General features: G+C 45.9%; 1 protein-coding gene across 3 annotated transcripts in view; it reads left to right on the forward strand.

The window, feature by feature from the left end:
• Positions 1-1474: 1474 nt before the first annotated feature.
• The window catches only part of TMEM86A (transmembrane protein 86A), an 84027-nt gene continuing 66676 nt past the window's right edge, over positions 1475-18825 (forward strand). For all 3 annotated transcript variants that reach the window (XR_003093664.1, XR_003093666.1, XM_006022010.3), the window contains exon 1: positions 1475-1606. Coding sequence is in view for 1 of the 3 variants with exons in the window: in XM_006022010.3 (XP_006022072.1) it covers positions 1586-1606 (21 nt within the window). In the remaining 2 variants the exon portion in view is untranslated. The remainder of the gene's footprint in view (positions 1607-18825) is intronic.

The following is an 18825-nucleotide window of genomic DNA, read 5'->3' on the forward strand; positions in this document are numbered from 1 at the left end:
GTGAACCCAAGTTGACTTCATCAGATGCTGTTTGAATGTTAATGGATGTTTGGCAGCATCAAGGATTGTATCTTAAACTATCAAGGACTAGGGACTTCAGTTCTCCAACTCTTTATTTTCCTCATCTTGGAATATGGGACACAGCATCCTGAATATAATAAATAAGGGGAAAAAAGGATTGACATGAGCCTATTGGTCATGCTTAATGGGCATCTAATGTATGTGTAATTCAGTTGGCAGTCAACAAAATGATTAGAGACACATTAATTATCACTTTTTCTTATTATGGCTTAAGTCAGCAGGGGCTAACCTTTTTGCCAGGCATGCCACAAGTTAGCCCATCACCCACTTCGATTGCCACTCTGATCCCCTTCCCCTGCTTTCTGTGCCATCCTGTTCTCAGCCTGAACTGCTGCTCTTTCTGCTTCCTTCCCTGTGCTCCCTGCCCAATGTACTGCTTTGCTTTCTGCTTCCTGCCCTATCTGCTGCCCATCCCCTTCCCAATCTGCTGTGCCACACAGAGACTGCTATCACCTGCAAGTTATCTGGGTTCTGGCCCCACTCTGAATTACCAGCCATCAGTCATTGGGAGGCCAACACACACAAATGGACAGAACTGGGATCTTTCCCCTGGCCTTTCAGCACCGATGCCCAGGGTTCAGATTACACTTTGACTGTTGGTGGGGGGGAATCTGCAAAAAAAATTAAACCCCTTCATTGATTAACAAGTCCACCTAGGTGAAGGAGCAATCCAGTTGGAGACCCCCCCTTTATGATTTTCAAATCTTATGGGGGGGGCTCTCGTTTCTTATGGGGGGGGGGGGGGAGGGAGAGACTCAGTGGCCCCAGCTCCTCCTGAATTCACACCCTGCTGATGACATATTCTGGAATTACTTGCCACCCTTGGAAAAGCTGAATCTCTTCTTTCTGAAAATGAGTGGGTTTGGAGAGCCTGGGTGCCAGGGGTCTCTGATCGGATTGCTCCTTCACTTAGGTAGACTTGTAAATCAATGAGCCCGTTTAATATTTTTTTTGTGCACCCCTGGACGCTGAGTAGAGAGTTCTGGGATCGGCCAGATCAGGTGCAGTTTGACGTTCAGTTATGGGGGAAACTGGGGGGACTCGGGTCCTAATTCTCTGGTAGGCTCTGATGTCATGCCTAGGCGCCAGTGGCCCCAGAGGTACAGGTACCCGTGCTGGTGGCACGCGTGCTGCCACCTAGGCTTGTGTATTCAACTGAGCCGGGGGCGATCTAGGCGGGCTAGCAACCCCTTCCCCTTCCCCTTCCCCTTCCCTTCCCCGTGCCAAGCTGCAGGTTGCGCTCTGCTGCGGGGAGGGCTAAACAGGCGGGAGGCTGGAATGGGGGCGGGGTAGGGTCCCGCCCCCCCTCCTCTCTCCCACAGCGCATTCGCTGCGGCCTTGTGACGTCACGGCGTTCTAAAAAAGAACACACAAAACAATCGGCATTGAGAAAAATAGATACATTTCCCACCCCCCTGTTTTGTTTTGATCCTATTTAAAGGGAACCCGGCAGGCACACGGACGGGAACGGCGCTTCGGACCGAAGCCTGCCCAGGCTGAAGACATGGTGTCCCCGGTCACTGTGGTGAGTGCACGGGGGGCTCTGCGGGCACGGCACGAGCCAGCTGGGGAAAGCACCCTTGTCCCCACTGCCGGCAGTGATCTGGACCTGCATGGATGGGTGGCGGGCAGGTCCTGCCTGGGCTGGGGGCATGCGATCCTCTGCCCCGGCAAAGCACTGCTGCCTAGGCTGGGTCGAGCCGATTCTCCATCAGCTTGCTGCTTCGGCGAGAGGGGGCGGGGGGTAATAACAAGGGGGCAGAGTCTGATTCCTGTCTGCTACCAGCTTCCCCTCGCCGGGCTGGGCTGGGGACCGCACTAGCAGCAGCAGCAGGATGGGATTGGGGAGGCGGGGGGAGACAAGCCGCCGGGATGAAAACATTGGGCACGTGACTGGGAAGCGTGACTGTGTTGCTTGCCCTGCTGGGGTCCAGCCGGGTGCGGAGCGCTGGGGGAGGCGAGCTCAGCCCTGCCCGGCCCTGCTGGCCCAGGGGCACCGGCCTGGTGCTGCTGGGTCCTGCGCTTGCCTGGGCATTGCGGGGCTGTGCTTTGGTGCATCTGCCCCTGGCCTGATGCGGCGGATGTGCAGGGATGTGGGACAGCTGCTGGGGCAGGGAGGGGAGGTTGTAACGCAGCCTTGGCCGCTCACCGGAATCCCCACCCCCAGCCAGGTGAGATCCCGCAGTCCAGCCAGGATCGCCCTTCTCTCTCCCTAATCAGATTTGTTTGGAAGGGGAGGGGGAAAGAGAGCCTGTCCAATCCGGCTCAGGTACTGCAACAGTTTTACCAGAGCACTGCAGTGGTGGTGCCCATCTGTCCCTTTCTAGTGCCCAGCTACTAAAAAGATAGTCCTAGCCTCTGTCCAGTTAGAAGAGATAAGAAAATCCTTGGTACAACCAGCTCGGCTGACAGCGATTTTAAAAAAAAAAAAAAAAAAAAAAATTTCTGTGCCTGTCCCCTAAACACCCTGTTGTTATCCATGCAATATTCAGAGTGAAGTGAAAGACAAGGTGCTTCGTGTACCACCACTTCAAGTGGTATGGATAGCAGTAGAAAAATGGCAGTGCAACAACAAGAACTGGAAACTGTCTTGCATCGCCCTTTCTTAACAAGGTTATCAAGAATGCGCTCAAGTGCTTATGTTGCCTAAGAAGAAAAGCTTTCCCTTAGGCAGGCTCTGTTCTTTTTAAAAATCCACTGTTAAATGTTAATATATTAACGTAGCACAATTACTCATAAGATTGATTACTGCATCACAGTACCAGTGATCTAGGATGAGCGTCAAATAATAGTCTAGTTTTGGAGGCAGACAGGAAGAGAGAGATTATAGCCCTATCTTAAGTTCAGAGGAGCAAGAAAAATATTTTTATAAATGGAACAAAGCAGCTTACTAATAAAAGGACAAAAAATTACACCCATGAAATGCAGCAAGATTTGACCTAAAGAATCGGGAGTCTGAAAAACATCTAAAGGTTTTCAGGTATATCTTTGTATCATCCATCTTCTTCATTAGTACTAGCAGAAGCTAGTGTGATGCCTCACTAGCTTATTTTCCTTTATCTCTTTTCTCTTGGTAGAAGGGAAAATTCCCTCCCCAAATTATGGCAGCAGTTTTGCCAGTAGGAGAATTGAGGTGTCGGCTCCTTCTTTTACAATATTAATTTCAGGAGTGAAAACTCCCCTCTGCTGAATATAACACATTAAGATTCTGACCAAAAGTAAAGGGGTGAGGGAGATAATGTTGCAACTCTTGCATTGTTGTCACTTTTATTTAGAAATACTTTCCTGTGTACTCCAGCAGGCAGGGCTGCTACAATAGACTGGATACTATTTTCCTGCTTTGTTAGATCTTTTCTCTGGGATTCTCCAGTCCCTTTCCAATGTCAGGACAATCGTAAGTTATAACAAATGACAGTTTCAGGAATCGGAGCCTCTGAATGCTGTATAATCTGTTCTGATTTTCTTTGCTTAAAGCCTCTAACTCTCCTCTCCTTTAGCTTTCCTGGTTCCCAGGATAAAAATTGTTTGGTAAACTCTTTCAAAACCAGACTACTGTGTTTGTAATCTTTGTGTGGCCTTTTCATCGTATCAGTGGCTCTGTGCTGTTCTCACCTGAAGACTTCATCTCCTAGTTTCTCCAACTTCCTTGATTTGACGGATTCCCCTGCCTCTCCCTCCTTGACTGGCATTAGTGACAGCTGAATTGCCGCAGTCATATCAGAGAAATTTCAGGGGCCTGAAGCCTCTCCTTGAGGCCTGCAGACAGAATGGTGCCAGCTCTTGGTTCTGCAGCCCAGATTAAGGAAGTTGATGCTCTGTATTTTTTTTTTTTTTTTTGGCTTTGGCCATTACCAAACTCTTCAATTGTACAGTGCTGTAGTTTCCACAGTGATTATCATGGTGAGAACAGATTTTTTTATAGTGATTGCTCTCAGCTCTTTCCTAGACAATTTTTTTGAATCCTAAGTGTTTTAACTCTTTAGTCCCATCTGTTCAGTAGACTATTTCCTCCTCCTCAAGTTCTCATGTAACATTATGGAACAGCTGCTGTTGAGAGAGCAAATCTCCTGGACCAATGTAAATAACTTTTTTCCCCACACTAACCCAGCAGTAGAACAACCATTTACTAGTTAAGCTTTCATTATTTAAATATCTCAGTGTCTGTCTTTGGGACCCTATGACCCTCTCCTCCTGCTGTGAAAAGGAGTCTCTGGACATCATACATGGACACCTTACTGGTACCCCCTGCTGTCCCAAGATCATAGGAAAATTAGGGTTGGAAAGGACCTCATGAGATCAGCTAGTCCAGCCCCAAGCTTAAGGTAGGATCATCCTGGACTAAACCATCCCAGTCCAAACGACTGTCCAACCTGCTTTAAAAGTTTCCAGGGATAGAGATTTTTCAATGTCTCTAAGTAGTTTGCTCCAGTACTTGGCCACCCTCATAGTCAGAAAGATCTTCCTGATCTCCAGGCTAAATTTCCTCTGCAGTTTGAGGCCATTGCTTCTAGTTCTGACCATGGCAGCTGTAGAGAAAAGTCTGTGCATCTCTACCCTCTCTATAATCATCCTTCAGGAATTTGAAGACTTACTCAATCCCCACTCAGGGGGTGCGTCTACATGTGTGCCTGACTGCGCAGTTGTTACTTGCTAAAGCAAATAGTAAATGACTGTGCAGTAACTGCTGTTACTGCGTAGTCCCAGCAGTGTATGGGTCGTTTCCAACCCTACTGCACAGTGGCCACAAGCTTGTGTGGACGCACCCTGTCTTCTCTTCTCCATACTAAATAACCTTAGCTCTTTCAGCCTTTTCTCAGAAGTTATGCTTCGCAGGCCTCCAACCATTTTTTGTCTTGTCCTGCTGGACTCTGTAATCTGCCCACATCTTTCTTGGAAGTATGGACCCCAAAACTGGATACAGTACTCCAGGTGAGGCCTCACCAATGCTGAATAGAGTTGGAAAAATCACTTCCCTGTTCAGGCAACTAAATGGGCATGTCTACGTGAGGCATTTATTTACTAATTAGCTGCACAGTAAACAGCTTAGTTTATATATGCGCCCCTACTAGGCTGGCATAAACAAATTTACTCCGCAGCAGGATAATATTTGTAAATACAAATAGTTTCAAGTACTACTCTGCTGCAGAGTAAAAAAAACTCCAAAGCAGTGGATGTGTAGACACTGGGGGTCTGGCTGGGGCACAAGTGTGCTTCAGTTTGGGGGCAGCTTGCTGGCTAGCCCTGGACTGGAGCACCCTCCTTCCCCAGCCAGGTCCTCCACAGCATGTTGAGCAGGGGGAGCAGCCCTGGGCTGGCAGGCTGACCCTCCTTGCCCCAGCAGGCCCTCTGCCAGCTGGGGCAGCTCCATCCTGGCTCAACTTGTGCAGTCCCGGGTGCATGTGCAGATGCACACCTGGCAGCAATAAGCTCCAGAGCTTAGTGCTGTGCATTAATAGGCAAGTGTAGATGTGCCCAGGATGTTGTTGGCTTTCTTTTTTCCTCAGAAAGAATATACTTTTTATTCAGATTCAGCTTATGGTCCCCCAAGTACTTCTCTGTAGTGCTGCAGCCTAGCCAGTCTGTACTCATGTATACAATGGTTCTGTCCCAAATGCAGGACTTTGCACTTATCCTTGTTGACATTCTGAAGTCCCCATAAGTCTTGCAGCATCCTATAATTGGCTGTTGGCAAGAGTTGTCATCTGTCACCTATTATACTCTTGTAATATTTGACACATGCTCCCTCTGTGATGGTCTTGCATAATTTGTTGTAACACAGTCTGACTAGTTTTCTGGTTCTTGAGGCAGCTTGGGCTAGTGTTGAGCTTGGGCACCAGAAGCCAGGACACTCCAGTTTTGCAGATTTGCTGCAGATTCATAGAACTGGAAGGGACCTCCTGAGTCTCCAAGCCTATTCTGCTCTGATCACAAGCCAGCATGTCATATAATACTCCTCATGGCCTGTTCAAGCTCCATCTTAACAACTAGACTCCTTAGATAAGCCATTATTTCTCTTTCACTGTTTCTCTCTGTGGAACAAGGATAATGTTGCTTGATTCTCACAGGGCACTTGTGAAGCTCTGTTAAGATAATCCATGTCAAGCAGTGACTCCTTTAGCAGAAAAAATGTACAAGTTTACACATTCATGAGCTATAAGAGCTGGACCATTAGCTGACGTGGCAGTAGCTCATGCCTCTGAAGTTCAGTCTATGCATATAGGCTGATGCAATGTATTATCTTTAATGTACAGAAGAGAACTTTGCTGTCCCAGGATGAAAGAATCTATTTTTTATATATTACTGGATATCTTCATGTTCTGTACAGTTTTCAAGACAGAAAAGGCACCTATACAGGTACATAGAGGTTGCTCTGATGCGCTGTAATTACAACGCATCAGAGGAGACTCAATCAAGTCTGCTGGAGTGTGGTAAGTACAGTGCTCCAGCAGACCCCAGTGTTGCATGCATCAATGTGCCTGCACTGAAAAATGATGGTGGGGGCTCATTAACTAAAGCTCACTTGACAAGCTTTAGTTAAAAGTGCCCCCACTGCCGTTTTTCAGTGTAGGGATGCATGTGGCACTCTGGGTGCTTTAATTACAGCAGCTCTGAGCTGCTGTAATTTAAAGGGCCCCTCACCTTCCAGAGCATGTGCGTAAACGCCCAAAAGGTTTAGCTGAATACATTTAAAAAATGAAATAAAATAACCTATCAATAGTTGCACCAGAAATAAGCAAGCATTACTCTGCAAATTTAAATGAGTCCCTTCACTGGGCACTTACCATCTATTGATGATAACAACCACGCCTGTGCTGATCCACTACCTTCCTGTTTTGAAAAGGCTTGGCCAATAGCCAAGCCACTCTGAGCATTTCCATTGTGCTTTACATCAGAGGTAGATATTCTGAAGAAATCACCAAGACAAATAGATGAAAGGATTTTTAAATATTGTTTTCTACCCAGGAGTAGTTTGCATTGTTAGACACATTTTAGAGACTCCCTGCTCCCTCTTCCCCACCTGCCACCAAATCATTATGATGCACCTGGCAGGCTCAGTCACCCCTTAGCTATAGATGCATTGTTACATCCTGAATCAAGATAGGTTGCAAGGTTCATGCAGTCCTCGAGCATGAATTCTGCTCTTTTGTTTCTTGAGGGGAATCTTTGAGTTTCAATATCTCAGTGCATTTGTAATGTGCCTACGAAAACAGGATAACTTCCCAGATTATAATACAATTGCACATGGTATAAGTTTGTCTCCAACAGCATAAGTGAAATCTTACACTTTTGGGGAAAAATCTTAACTCGGTAAATAATCAATATATTCCATTCCAGAATCCCAAGGACTTTGCTTTTAAAGGCTAATGAATCAGAGTGGTCCTCCCAGTTACAAGCTCACTAAAGCCTGAGCAATTAATAGGTAGAGCTGTAATTCAGAAAGGACATACTTCAGTTAGGAGGGCAATGGAATGAGTCCAAACAACACCATCCTGTCCAATTATCATTGTTCCATGACACCCATAGAACACGGAGCATTTTAAAGTTTTCCAAGCAACATACATAGACTTACATCTTAAAAGGTAAATTGCAAAGCAAAAAAAAAAAAAAAAGTGTTCTGCAGTTTTTCTTTATGATGCATAATGAAACCTACGTAGATTTCTGCTTGAAATATCAGATCCTCAACTCCTTACATTGGATAGATCACTGGTAAAACCTGAGGAGAACTAGAGTGGTGATGGGCCAAGAAGCTGTAACCAGAGGTGCAGCACTTTTCTCTCTACAGCAGTGGTTCCCAACCTTTCCACCCCCCCCCCCCCCCCCCCCCCCGCTCCGGTGGGTGGGTGGTGCCCACCCTGACCCCCCCCCCCCCCCTGCAACTCGCTGCTGGGAGTGGAGTGTGGCGGCAGCACTGGTGGCCCAGTGGTGGGGGAGCTCCTGGCACACAGCATGGCTCGTTTTTTTTGCGTGCGGCACTGCTGGCATTGCCCTGCGACCCTTGTTTGGGTCATGACCCGGGAATGGGACCTGCTGCTCTACAGTGAAGAAGGTATTAAGTTTAGGCAGTCACCATTCTAGTCCTTCAACAAGCTTGTACACAAAAAAACTCAGCAGTCTTTTACCTTCCCTTCATGTTGTATATTTATATAAGCAGTTCACTATTAGTCATAGTTTTTTATATTCATGTGTAGGTTGTAATATGCTAAGCTAGCTGACTAGTAGGCTGAATGATGTATATGTCAAGGAGGTACATCCTTCACTAACCACAAAGTATGGGGACCTGTTGCAAAATCAGATTAGCTTGAAGTAGTTTCAAAACACCTTGCAATGCTGGTCAGGTCAGGGAAAAGGATTATACAAGAACCAGGTTTTCCTCCTGCTTAAGATAATGATCTTTGTGCTAGAGGTACACCAATATAATTGGTCGCATATCATATCAGCACCGATTAACAGGAAAATTAACATTAATTGGCTTTTTTTTTTTGCTGATAATGTCACTGATAAATGCTGCATGGATGTGCACAGCCGCAGCATGCACATGGCCAGGAATGCAGCCTGGCAGCTTGGAAAGCAGTGTCTTGCCAGTAAGTCTGTGGGTAGTGTGGGAAGGGTCCGGGGGAGGGAAGGGGCCTGCGGAGGCAGTTTGAGGCTCCCATGGTGGGAGGGAGGGAGGGAGTGGGGCAGGTGCTGCCGAGCTAGGGAAGTGAATGAACTGTGGTACTGGGAGTTGGAGGGAGCTGCGGGCGGCTTGTTCAGGGAGCACAGGGGATGAGTGCAGGCGGGCAGTGCAGCTCCCCACCACTGTGTGCATCCCCAAGGGAGGCATGAGGGGCAAGTACCCCCCTGGATTTGTGCGCAGGGTGAGGGTGGGCTGCCTGCTGCAGGCTCAGGGCCAGGGGTTGTGCCAACCACTTCCTGGTGGGGGGCCTGGGCCAGGGCTGCACTTGGAGTGGGTGAAGACAGGCTGGGCTCACCTGTGTGGTGCATGAGGTAGCAGTGGCTACAGGGAATTTTGGGGTGGCTATAGCCCCCCAAGCTCTTCCAGTGCCACCCCTGCTTGGGGCACCAGGCCTCCCAAGGGAAAGGCAGCAGGGGCAACACTAGGGAGGGCCATCACTGGGAAGAGGTTTATGCAATCCCTGGCCCTGTGCCCACAGCAGACAGCTCACCCTTGCCCCACACACCAATCCAGGGGGGCACATGGCCCTCATGCCTCCCCTGGGAATGTGTGTAGTGGCAGGGAGCCACTCCACCTCTTCTGCCCCCCTGGACAAGCTACCTGCAGCTCCCTCCTGCTCCTGGCCCTGGCATCCCATTCACTGCCATGGTTGGGAAGTGGCTGCTCCTGCCCCAGCCCCACTCTCTCCCTCACCGCCGGGGCCTCCACCTGTGTCCCCCATGCCTCTTCCCTCCCATAAACTTAGAAGCAGGAGGCTTTTCTCCAAGCTGCTGAGCTGCATTCCTGTAAATCGGCTATCCAATTGGTATTGGCCAATATGGCTGGTTAATAATCGGCTATCGGTATTCGCCAAGAAACTCTTTATTGGTGCACCCTTTGGGCAGAATATACCAGATGCAGCCATTGATGATCTGCATAAATAGCAAAGCTACCTGACATTTCTCACTCCCCACCTTTCTTGAAGTCTCCTAAATGCAGCAGCCTGCTGATGAGGAATGAGTTTCCTCAGGCAAAGCTGGACAACTCGAAGTCTGATTTGCAACTACGAACATTACCACAAAAAACGTATTACTCAGCAGAAGAAATAACCCACGGAAGCCTGGCACTGTAAATAGGAAGTGCTTCTCCACACATACTATAGGCTCTTCTCATCTAAGTGATGCTCCTAGACCATGTAAGAAATGTGTAAGCTGCACAAAAGCATATTGTGCTGTACCTCAATATGCACCATACCACATATTGCATTCAGAAATGACCCTAGCAGCAGTCAGTTACCCAGTGCTGAACCCCATACTGCTGGTACAGTTTACTGAACTACACTCCCTGCAGTGACCACAGATGCATTATAAACCACCTGCAGTAGAATCACCTTGTAAAGAATTAGATCCTCAGAATTGATATAAATCAAAGCAAAGCTCCACTGAATGGAAAAGGAGTTGCAGATTTAGACCAATGGAGAAGCTGACCCAGAAATGGTACATGGTCATCTTATCCAAGTCTCTTGCCAGATATACTTCCAATGGATTCCTCAGTACTATTCATTCCATTCAAAGTGACCCTAGTTAGGGGGCTTCCACTATTTGCTCCAAAACAGTCACAGCACGCTGAGAGCAGTTACTCTGCTATTTCTAAACAGTTCCAATTCTAAGTTTTACCACCTTCTAGTCTTGTAGGCCCTCATACAGTTTTGGAGTCTCATCACGCCCAAACCTTCTCTTATCTATTGTGCAGTATTAAAATTCCTTAACTAAATGTGACCAGGCTAGGTTTTTGCACAGTTTTTAGCTTTTTCCTCCAAAGGCAGCTGGCAGTTAGAGACGTACCACAGAACTGGACTACTGGGCTCTGGGTCAGGGAAGGGAAAGCAGGATGCCAACTGCTCTATGTCCAGATTAGCAGCAGAGCACATGTGCCCAGGGGAGGCACAGCACACTTCCTTTCCATGCCATCCAAAAGGAAATGGTGCAGTTGTGAGGAACAGCAAGACCCATAAAGAGTAAGGATGTGAAGAGAAAAACAAGAAGACCCACTGAGGAGGCTTTTTCTTTGCCATGGGCTGCGATGGCTTGAGAGTCTTTTTGGTGACAAATAGAAAACAAGACGACTAAACATAATGGGTTAGACGGGGAGTACATTTGCTTACTAGATATTGGCTATTTACATCTCTTCTTATTCTGTAGCCACTGGCACCAGCCTTAAGAGCAATACTTTCTAGAAGAACAGCATTGGTTTTATCCCATCTTTCCTAACACTTACAGTTTGACATGGGATCCATTACTGGAGGCTATGTTTAGCTCATGCTTGCTGGTTATGTCAAGCCCCCTTGCTGTCTCTGTGGCTTGGGTATTTTTTGGCTTTCATCTCCTCCACCCAGGAGAGGCTTCTAGGACTACCTCAACACTAGCTAAGCTTGGAAATCCCACCCCAAGAGTTTAGTGAAAGCTAGACACCCAACTCCCTTCAATGCCTTTGAAATCATGAAGAGCAATTCTGTAGGGGAGACGGGGCAGCATGGGTAGCAACTGCAGTAGAGAAGGCTCAAGTAACTACTCTCTGTGCTGACATTTCTGCCATTACTACTGTTCACAGAGGCTCTGCTTTCCTTTTCTCCACCACATGTGTTGAGGAGATAAAATGAGGTTTGGAAGCATTTTTAAGCCCATTTATAATGCGATGTGATGGGATGTTTGCGTCAGGGCAGTTTAGTTTGGCAACGTTTTGAACCACGTTACAACTGTATTTGAAGCCATGCAATAGGTTATACAGTGGAGCTGGTCTATAAAGTATATTGGTGATAGCATTCAAGTTGTGTTAAACAGTAGTGGAAAACACAGTTATCAGTACCATTTGTGCCCTAATACAGCCTTTCGGGGATGCCCACTAAACCGCTCAACCTGAACTCACAAGAGCTTCTGGTTCTGTTGATACAGCAACCACTGCTGCGGTATCAAAGAGCTTTCTAACAATGAGCTAAGCATCCCTCCCCCCCAACAGTTTCTTCTGCCCTTCCAAAAAGGGCTTACAGCTCTACTGGCTCTCTGGAAAAGAAAATCCTGAGCTATAACCCTTCAGCAGTATTACTACTACTGTATTTTCTCATTTACCACACACATCTTGTTTTTCAGAGGCAGAATGTATGAAAAAGGATTTTTCCAGACTTATGGCCTAGAGCAGTGAGGCTCAGGGTTTTGGCCATGTGGGCCAGAAGAGTGGCACAGGGCCGGTCCATGGGCTCGATCAAGACCTACACAGCAGGACTGGGCTCTGGGGCCTGACACCACCCCCTTTGCCCCAAACACTGGGATTGGGCCCTGGGATCATCCACACCCAGCTCTGAGGGCTGGGATCAGGTCCCTTGGGTTTGGAAGTTTTGCAGCAGGGGAATGGTGTCACTGTTCCCCCCTTTTACCTCCTTCCCCCCATCAAATTTCCAGACTTTTGGGGAGTGTTGTGGGCCAGAAGACATTGCACCATGGGCCAGATCTGGCCCACAGGCTGGGGGTTGAACCCCTGGCCTAGAGCACCCACCACAGTACTACATATCCACCATACCATTGTTATGGGGTCAAACTTGCCAAAAACTGGTGCCCATTTGAGAGTGGTTGTGAAAGGGTTAACACAGGCTGTGCCCCCTCCTGTTTCCTGTCCGGGAGAAAACTGGCAGTCACCTTGTAGCGCAGGGTCTTTTATCCTTCGCAACTCCATGCAGGAAGTTATGATGAAGAAAACCAGTTTCCCCATTTTTATAACACCCCCCATCCTCATTTTGGAGTACTGATTTTTGAGGGAAGGGGTGCGTGTAGCATGCAAGTAAGGAAAGGGTGTGTGTAGCATGCAAGTAAATATAGCAAGAATGAATTTGACTGGTGGTGAACATATGTCCCAATTTTCCCTGGCAATGACAAGAACATAGCATATGTCAATTGTACTGTATATGCCTAGCCTAGGTGATGATGTCCTGACTCATGAAAATCATGCCATTCTCCAATACCTGCTACTTTTGGACAAGTCTATAAGAAGAGTGCCACTGGCTCTGAGAGTTATAAACTTCCACTGAAGTAGGAAGCTGGTATCTTCTGAACAAGGCTTTTGTAGATCGCAGGATCACATGAAGAACACTCATTCAGTTGTACCTGAACAACTTCCGAATTCTCATACAGCACTTTGAGCCCATATCCTGATGGTGTGGATTATGGGAAGTATTCTGTGGGTTTTGTTGCAACTGGGAAACATGAAGGACAAGGCAAACTCAGGAAAAGTGACTCCGTATTACTGAAAAGGCATTGTGCTACATGTTTAAAGAGGCTCTCTCTTAGTTAGGCTTCACATCAGGATTGCTAAAGGGGTTTTCAAAATATTTCCCTTTCTGGTAAGTGGCTTCTCGCCCTTTAAAATCCACCCCCCCCAGTTCATGATCTAGTGATTCCATGCTAGTAGTTGTAGGTCAAGTCACAGCTGGGCATGCATGCAGGTGTAAAACGTGCACTTATATATAGCACTGGACAACTTTCTCATGAGAAATAGGAAATAGGCTACTGAGCAGGTGAAAAGATGGCCGGACAACAATTGTCACAGAAAGCAGGTCTCTGATCTCTCTCCACTGATGAACTGGGTGTGCACTTTTTTTTTGGAGAAGCAAGATGAATCAAATACTTTTTTCCCCCTCTCTTAAATATTTGATAAATCAGAAGCAGTTAAATTCCTTCCATAATGTATCAAGCCTAGCTCAATATAATACCTGAGGGAAGAGCACATTCTCTCTCTCACTGTCTCATAACCCAGGTTGTGTTTTGATCGAGTCAAATGTCCTTGACACTGCCCCTTGGATAAGTCCTCAGCTCCTCTTCCTTACAGGAGGGAAGCCATCAATGAAATGTTCGTACAGGAAGCATTACAAGTCAGCAATGATAAACACTATTGCCATGCAGACTGCACCTTACTACAACTGCATTTTTGTAAGTTAATTACAAAAAATATAAGCAACCGCAAAGAGAAGGAACCACTAAATGAGACAGTGGCAAGTGTGCTGGTTACAGTCACTAGAACAGAGCTAGAAAAGCCATATGGGTTATGTAAATGCCTAGCTTCCCAGATCCTTCAAGCAAATGCCACTGAACAAAGCCAAATATATTCCCTTTGTCCTGAAGGAGGAAAAAATGTCTATTAGTTTTGCTGCTTAGATTTTCCACATGGAAAGATCCTAGTTATGGTGCTTGGTTGTGGTTTTCAGGCTACGGGTCATGGCCAGCATGAGAAGAAAGAGGACAAATTGTGTGGTTTTGGAAGCCCCAGCAGGTGATGGCCAAGTACGTTGTCCTCTCTCTGCAGAAAATCAGCTCTGCCAATCCACACTGGGATTTGGGTAGGGCATTCTGAAGGAGGATGCCAGTGCTATTGGCAATTCTGATTAGGGACTCTGCCGTCATTCCTTAAGAGGACCAGGGAGGTGTGCAAGAAGGTGTAGGTGTGGATAATGAGGTTCAACAGGCGGAGATGACTCAGTTCTGGTTTACATGCTGCAGCAGGAGATAGATATAGTGAGATACTGCTCTATTGCATTCACTGATGCGGAGACAGGGGTGCTAATCTGGCTTTAAAAAGATGTAAACAAAAGCAGAATTAGCACTTGGGTCATGCTTTGCATATGGACTGCCTTTCAGCTCTTCCTGGTCTTCGTTTTCAAAGTACCTCAGAGTAAAGGCAACAAATGCTTGTCTCTGGGCTTTGGTCTCAGACAGGAATGACCTCAGAAGGTTTCAACACTGGTAGATCTCGAGCTGTTGCACGAGGGGGCAGGCACAGGCATCGGCGGACAAGGAACAGGGGCTCCTTATCCCCTGCTGCTGCTTTGAAAATTCTAACAAATTAATACATTTCTAAGTATAGATTCTAAGTATTGTGGGGTGGGGGGCATCTTAAATTCCACGTTGTCTTGGATTCAGGTAAATACAACAGTTTCCACAGAAACTTTGCTACAGGAAGGATGAGGCAGATCTTCACAATGCACCCATCCAATACTTGTTTCACATGTGGCAAACAAGCAGAAGCCACTGGGGATAGTGGCATAGTTGGAAACAGGGCTGGATTCTTCTTGCTGGTGGTGCAGGGTCAGTAATAACAGCACTGAAACCAGATCAGAAATCAGACCCCCTTTGAAAATGTGGCATATGGTAATCATCTCCTGTTCCCATGTGCATACTCACTAACAGTAAAAAGCTGCTGCAAATGTTGATTAACTACAAAAAAGAACCAAGATATAAATGGACAATATGTTTACATCCACAGTGACTTCATCGTGAAAAAAGGTCTAATTTCCATAATCCCTGGTCCTGGTATTCTGTTGTGACAGTTACTGCTTCATCTGTCCTATGTGTCTTTTCTTCTACTCATTGTTTAGGCAGCCATTATCTATAAAGCATTTCACTAGAGGTAGACTTCTAGTCAAATCCAATTGTTTAAATAGAAAGTCTCACTGCATCCACTCCTCTGTATGAGCAAGTATCCAGGGAGCCATGAAAAAAGCTGCTTCTGGGGAGGTGGTGAAGAGGAGGAAAAAGATAATTAGTTGCTATAACAATTTAGAGGTGACAAGACAGATGACGGTTTTCCCTCATCTTCACAGGACACCTCCATTGGTCCCTTTCAGGCATGTTCAGATGAAAGGGATTTGTGATCCTTGTAGAGAGTTACCAGACTCGCACAGTGGAATACTACTGAGGGAGGAAAGAAACTAGCTCCATTTAACTGGAGGAACTGCACACTCTTACATTACTTTAAGACCATGAAACCAGATCCTGAGCTGGTATAAACTGGAATCACCCTATTAAGTCAATGCAGTCATTCCAGATTTAAGATAATTAGGAATGATGTTGGCGAGTAAGTCTCAGTACTCGTGTATAGCAAATGTATGTTAAAAATAAAAGGTATAAGAATCAATATGGCTCCATTAGCTGACAGATGATGTTTCCTTCTGTGGGAAGTATTCACATGGGAACAGGAAGCAGGCACCTAGACCACATTTTCAAAGAGAGGCAGTGATGTTCTTACTGAAACTGCATAAGAGAGGAATCCAGCCCTATTTCCAACTATGCCACTATTTCCTATGACCTGGCTTTCTGTTTCTTTCTTTCCATTAAACATTTTTCATCAATAATATTCCTGTAGGTTCTTCAGATGGATTTGGAAAGACACCATAGCACTGAAGAATAAAGGGAAGCCAGGGAAGCCCACACCTTTAAACAATAAGAACTTGCAAAACTCTTGAGAGTTTCCATAGTCTAAACATAGAAGTTTTTCCTGTCTTTCAGATCCCAGCACTTTATAAAGAGAACTTTAAGATATAATGCCTGATGCAGAGTTATTTCCAAAGCACTAAGATAACCCCGCTCCTACCCTCCCCCCACATCTTTACTAGTAGAGGAAACCCATTGCCAAAGATTTAGAGTACCTCTGAAGTCAGGAGCTACCACTGAACATATCTCCATATAGATCATGGAGAAAGGTCAGATCCTTGGCTGAAGTCAGTTCAGCTCCAATAACTTCAGTACAGCCGCGCAGATTTATATTACCCAAGGGTCAGGGCTGATCTTTATCAGACAACATCTATCTATCTATCTATCTCCTTCTGTTTTGCAACAGCAGCACAGTAAAGAGTATGGTTTAAGTAGAGAAAAGCTCCCAGCTTTTTATTCTATGACCATTGCTTCATTCAGCTGCACAATCTCAAGCATGTTGCTCAACTTCTATCACTGTTCTCCATCTGTGTAATGAGCAGGGCGGCATACATCCTATGAGGAAGATCAGCTAGTTGATGTCTGTGAAGTGCTGAGAATTATCCATTTAGTAATCATGCTTGGCACATACACCCTCATATTGAAAGTACCAACCCCCATCTATTTTTTCAGCTGAACTCCCAGGCATGCAGAATCAAGATTACTTGCCCTGCAACATCTCCTGGATTTTAAAGGATCCAGAATTTGCCTATTAGAGCCCTTAGCCTGCTGGAAGTGCACAGGAGCCTGAACCTGTGGCTGAATTTGCAAGGGTGCACATGAAGTTAGAGGCAATTGCTACTGACATCAGTAGGAGAGTCTCCATTAACTTCACTGGTGAGGTATTGGACCCATATTGAGGCTAGTATCTGAAATAGGCTTCCCCAGGTCACAGAGGTCTGCAGCAGACCCTGGAAATAATATGTTTATCTCCAGTGTTCTGCTCCAACCCTTCCTAAAACCATCCATTCTCCCAAAAACATGTTAAAGTATGTTTGAAAAAACAAAGGATAGTTATTACTGCTTCATATTACATGCTGGTGGGAACTCTGTGTATATGGCTATCCTCATCTTCATCATTAGCAATTCAAGACTGGGTGTGAAGAATATGATATGAAACTAAAGTATTTATGCCTGTATCTATTCAGTTCTAAATTGGGAACCATACAATCTGCACTACCTCTTACATGCTTTTTCTTAGTGATGGATACCTGCACCCAACTGCTATAGATCCAGAGTCCAATCAGCACCACAGTGCCCATAGAGCAAAGCTCCCTGCTGTGTCGAGTTGCTGACCGGCTGGCTCACATTTCCATTGAAATCCATGATTTTCTGTCCATGAACATCATGCATTTCCTTTAACTTGCAAAATGCAGAGTTGCCAGGAAGAGTGAGAGAGAATTTACTGTATCCACAGAGCATGAGAAGCATTCCCCTAACGGGACTTTGCAACTGCCTTCAGTAGCCCTAAAGATAAGAAACCCCCTCCTGTTGCTTTCTTGCCAAAGGAAAGCAGTTTTCTTGGAATCTTAAGCAGGGCCATTACATTATATTATTATTATGTTATATTAGCATATAGCCCAGCTGGGTTTTTTTCCAGTATTAGTGGCTGTTTAGTTATTGTCATAATGTAAATGGCTGCTGAGGCCCATAGAAATCCAGGTCACTCCCCACAGGTTGTACCCAGAAAGCTAGTTCCCCACTGTGCATGCATCCATGCTATACAGAGAGGTCTGCCTGCCCTCCTTCCTCTGCAGGGGAGCAGCTCTGTCTTATACCAGTCAAAGGCAGGAATTAAGGGAATTGTAAACAAAACAAAGAGTATCATTATGTACCTTATAAGCCTATGGCACATCCACACCTTGAATACTTGTAATTTTGGCCCACACACCTCAGCAAGGATATAGAAAAGCTAGAAAAGGTACAGAGGAGGACAACAGGATGATTAAGGGCATAGCTTTACCTTGTCTTTCCAATTTCTACCTATTTACCTTCTCGTTGACATCCTGCCGCACTTAGATTCTCTCATTTCTTGGAGTCTCAGAACAGCAGAGACTCCCTATGCCTGAAGAAGGGTGACTGCGCTTGAAAGCTTGCCAAGAACTTTTTTTCCAACTACTTAGTTGGTCTAATAAAAGATCACATCTACCCAAAGAACCTTGTCTGCCTAGGGACGTGGAGGGGTTTTCATGTGAAGAGAGACTAAATAAGCTAGAACTTACCACCTTAGAAAAGAGTCATTTGGTGGGGATGTGATAGAAGTTTACAATACATTAAGTGCTGCAGAGAAAGTAAGTAGGGATTTATTATTTAAACCTCTCACAATACTAGCGCTAAGGGACACAAAATGAAACTATTAGATAGTAGGTTTAAAACTAACAAGAAGAAGGATGTAGTAGAGTTCTGCTGGTCTACAGTGTTTCCTTTTTGTCCCTAAATACCTGCTCAGTACTACAGCCAGGGCTGGAAGGCTGCTGGTACAGAAGACTTCTCTTGCACAGTGCAGGAATTGTTTCTCGACTTTCCCTAGCTGTTTTAAATTAGTTCTGTATGGCTTCTGCAGTACAAATACAACCAGAGAGTTTGGCCATGTGGTATTAAAGCTAAAGTCGAAGGTCCACAAAAGCCAAGCAACCCATCAGACAAGCTCATTTGGGAGAGCAGTTTTGAAAGCCAGTTGCACCCAAGGGACTGATGCACCTAGCATCAGCTCCAGCTGTATTGGACTCTCCAGCCTGAATGATTGGTACACGTTTAGAGCCTTCAGCACAAGTTCAGTACAGGTCTTTTGGATCC

Source organism: Alligator sinensis, unplaced genomic scaffold (genome assembly GCF_000455745.1).
Source record: "Alligator sinensis unplaced genomic scaffold, ASM45574v1 scaffold983_1, whole genome shotgun sequence".
NCBI classification, from domain to species: domain Eukaryota; kingdom Metazoa; phylum Chordata; order Crocodylia; family Alligatoridae; genus Alligator; species Alligator sinensis.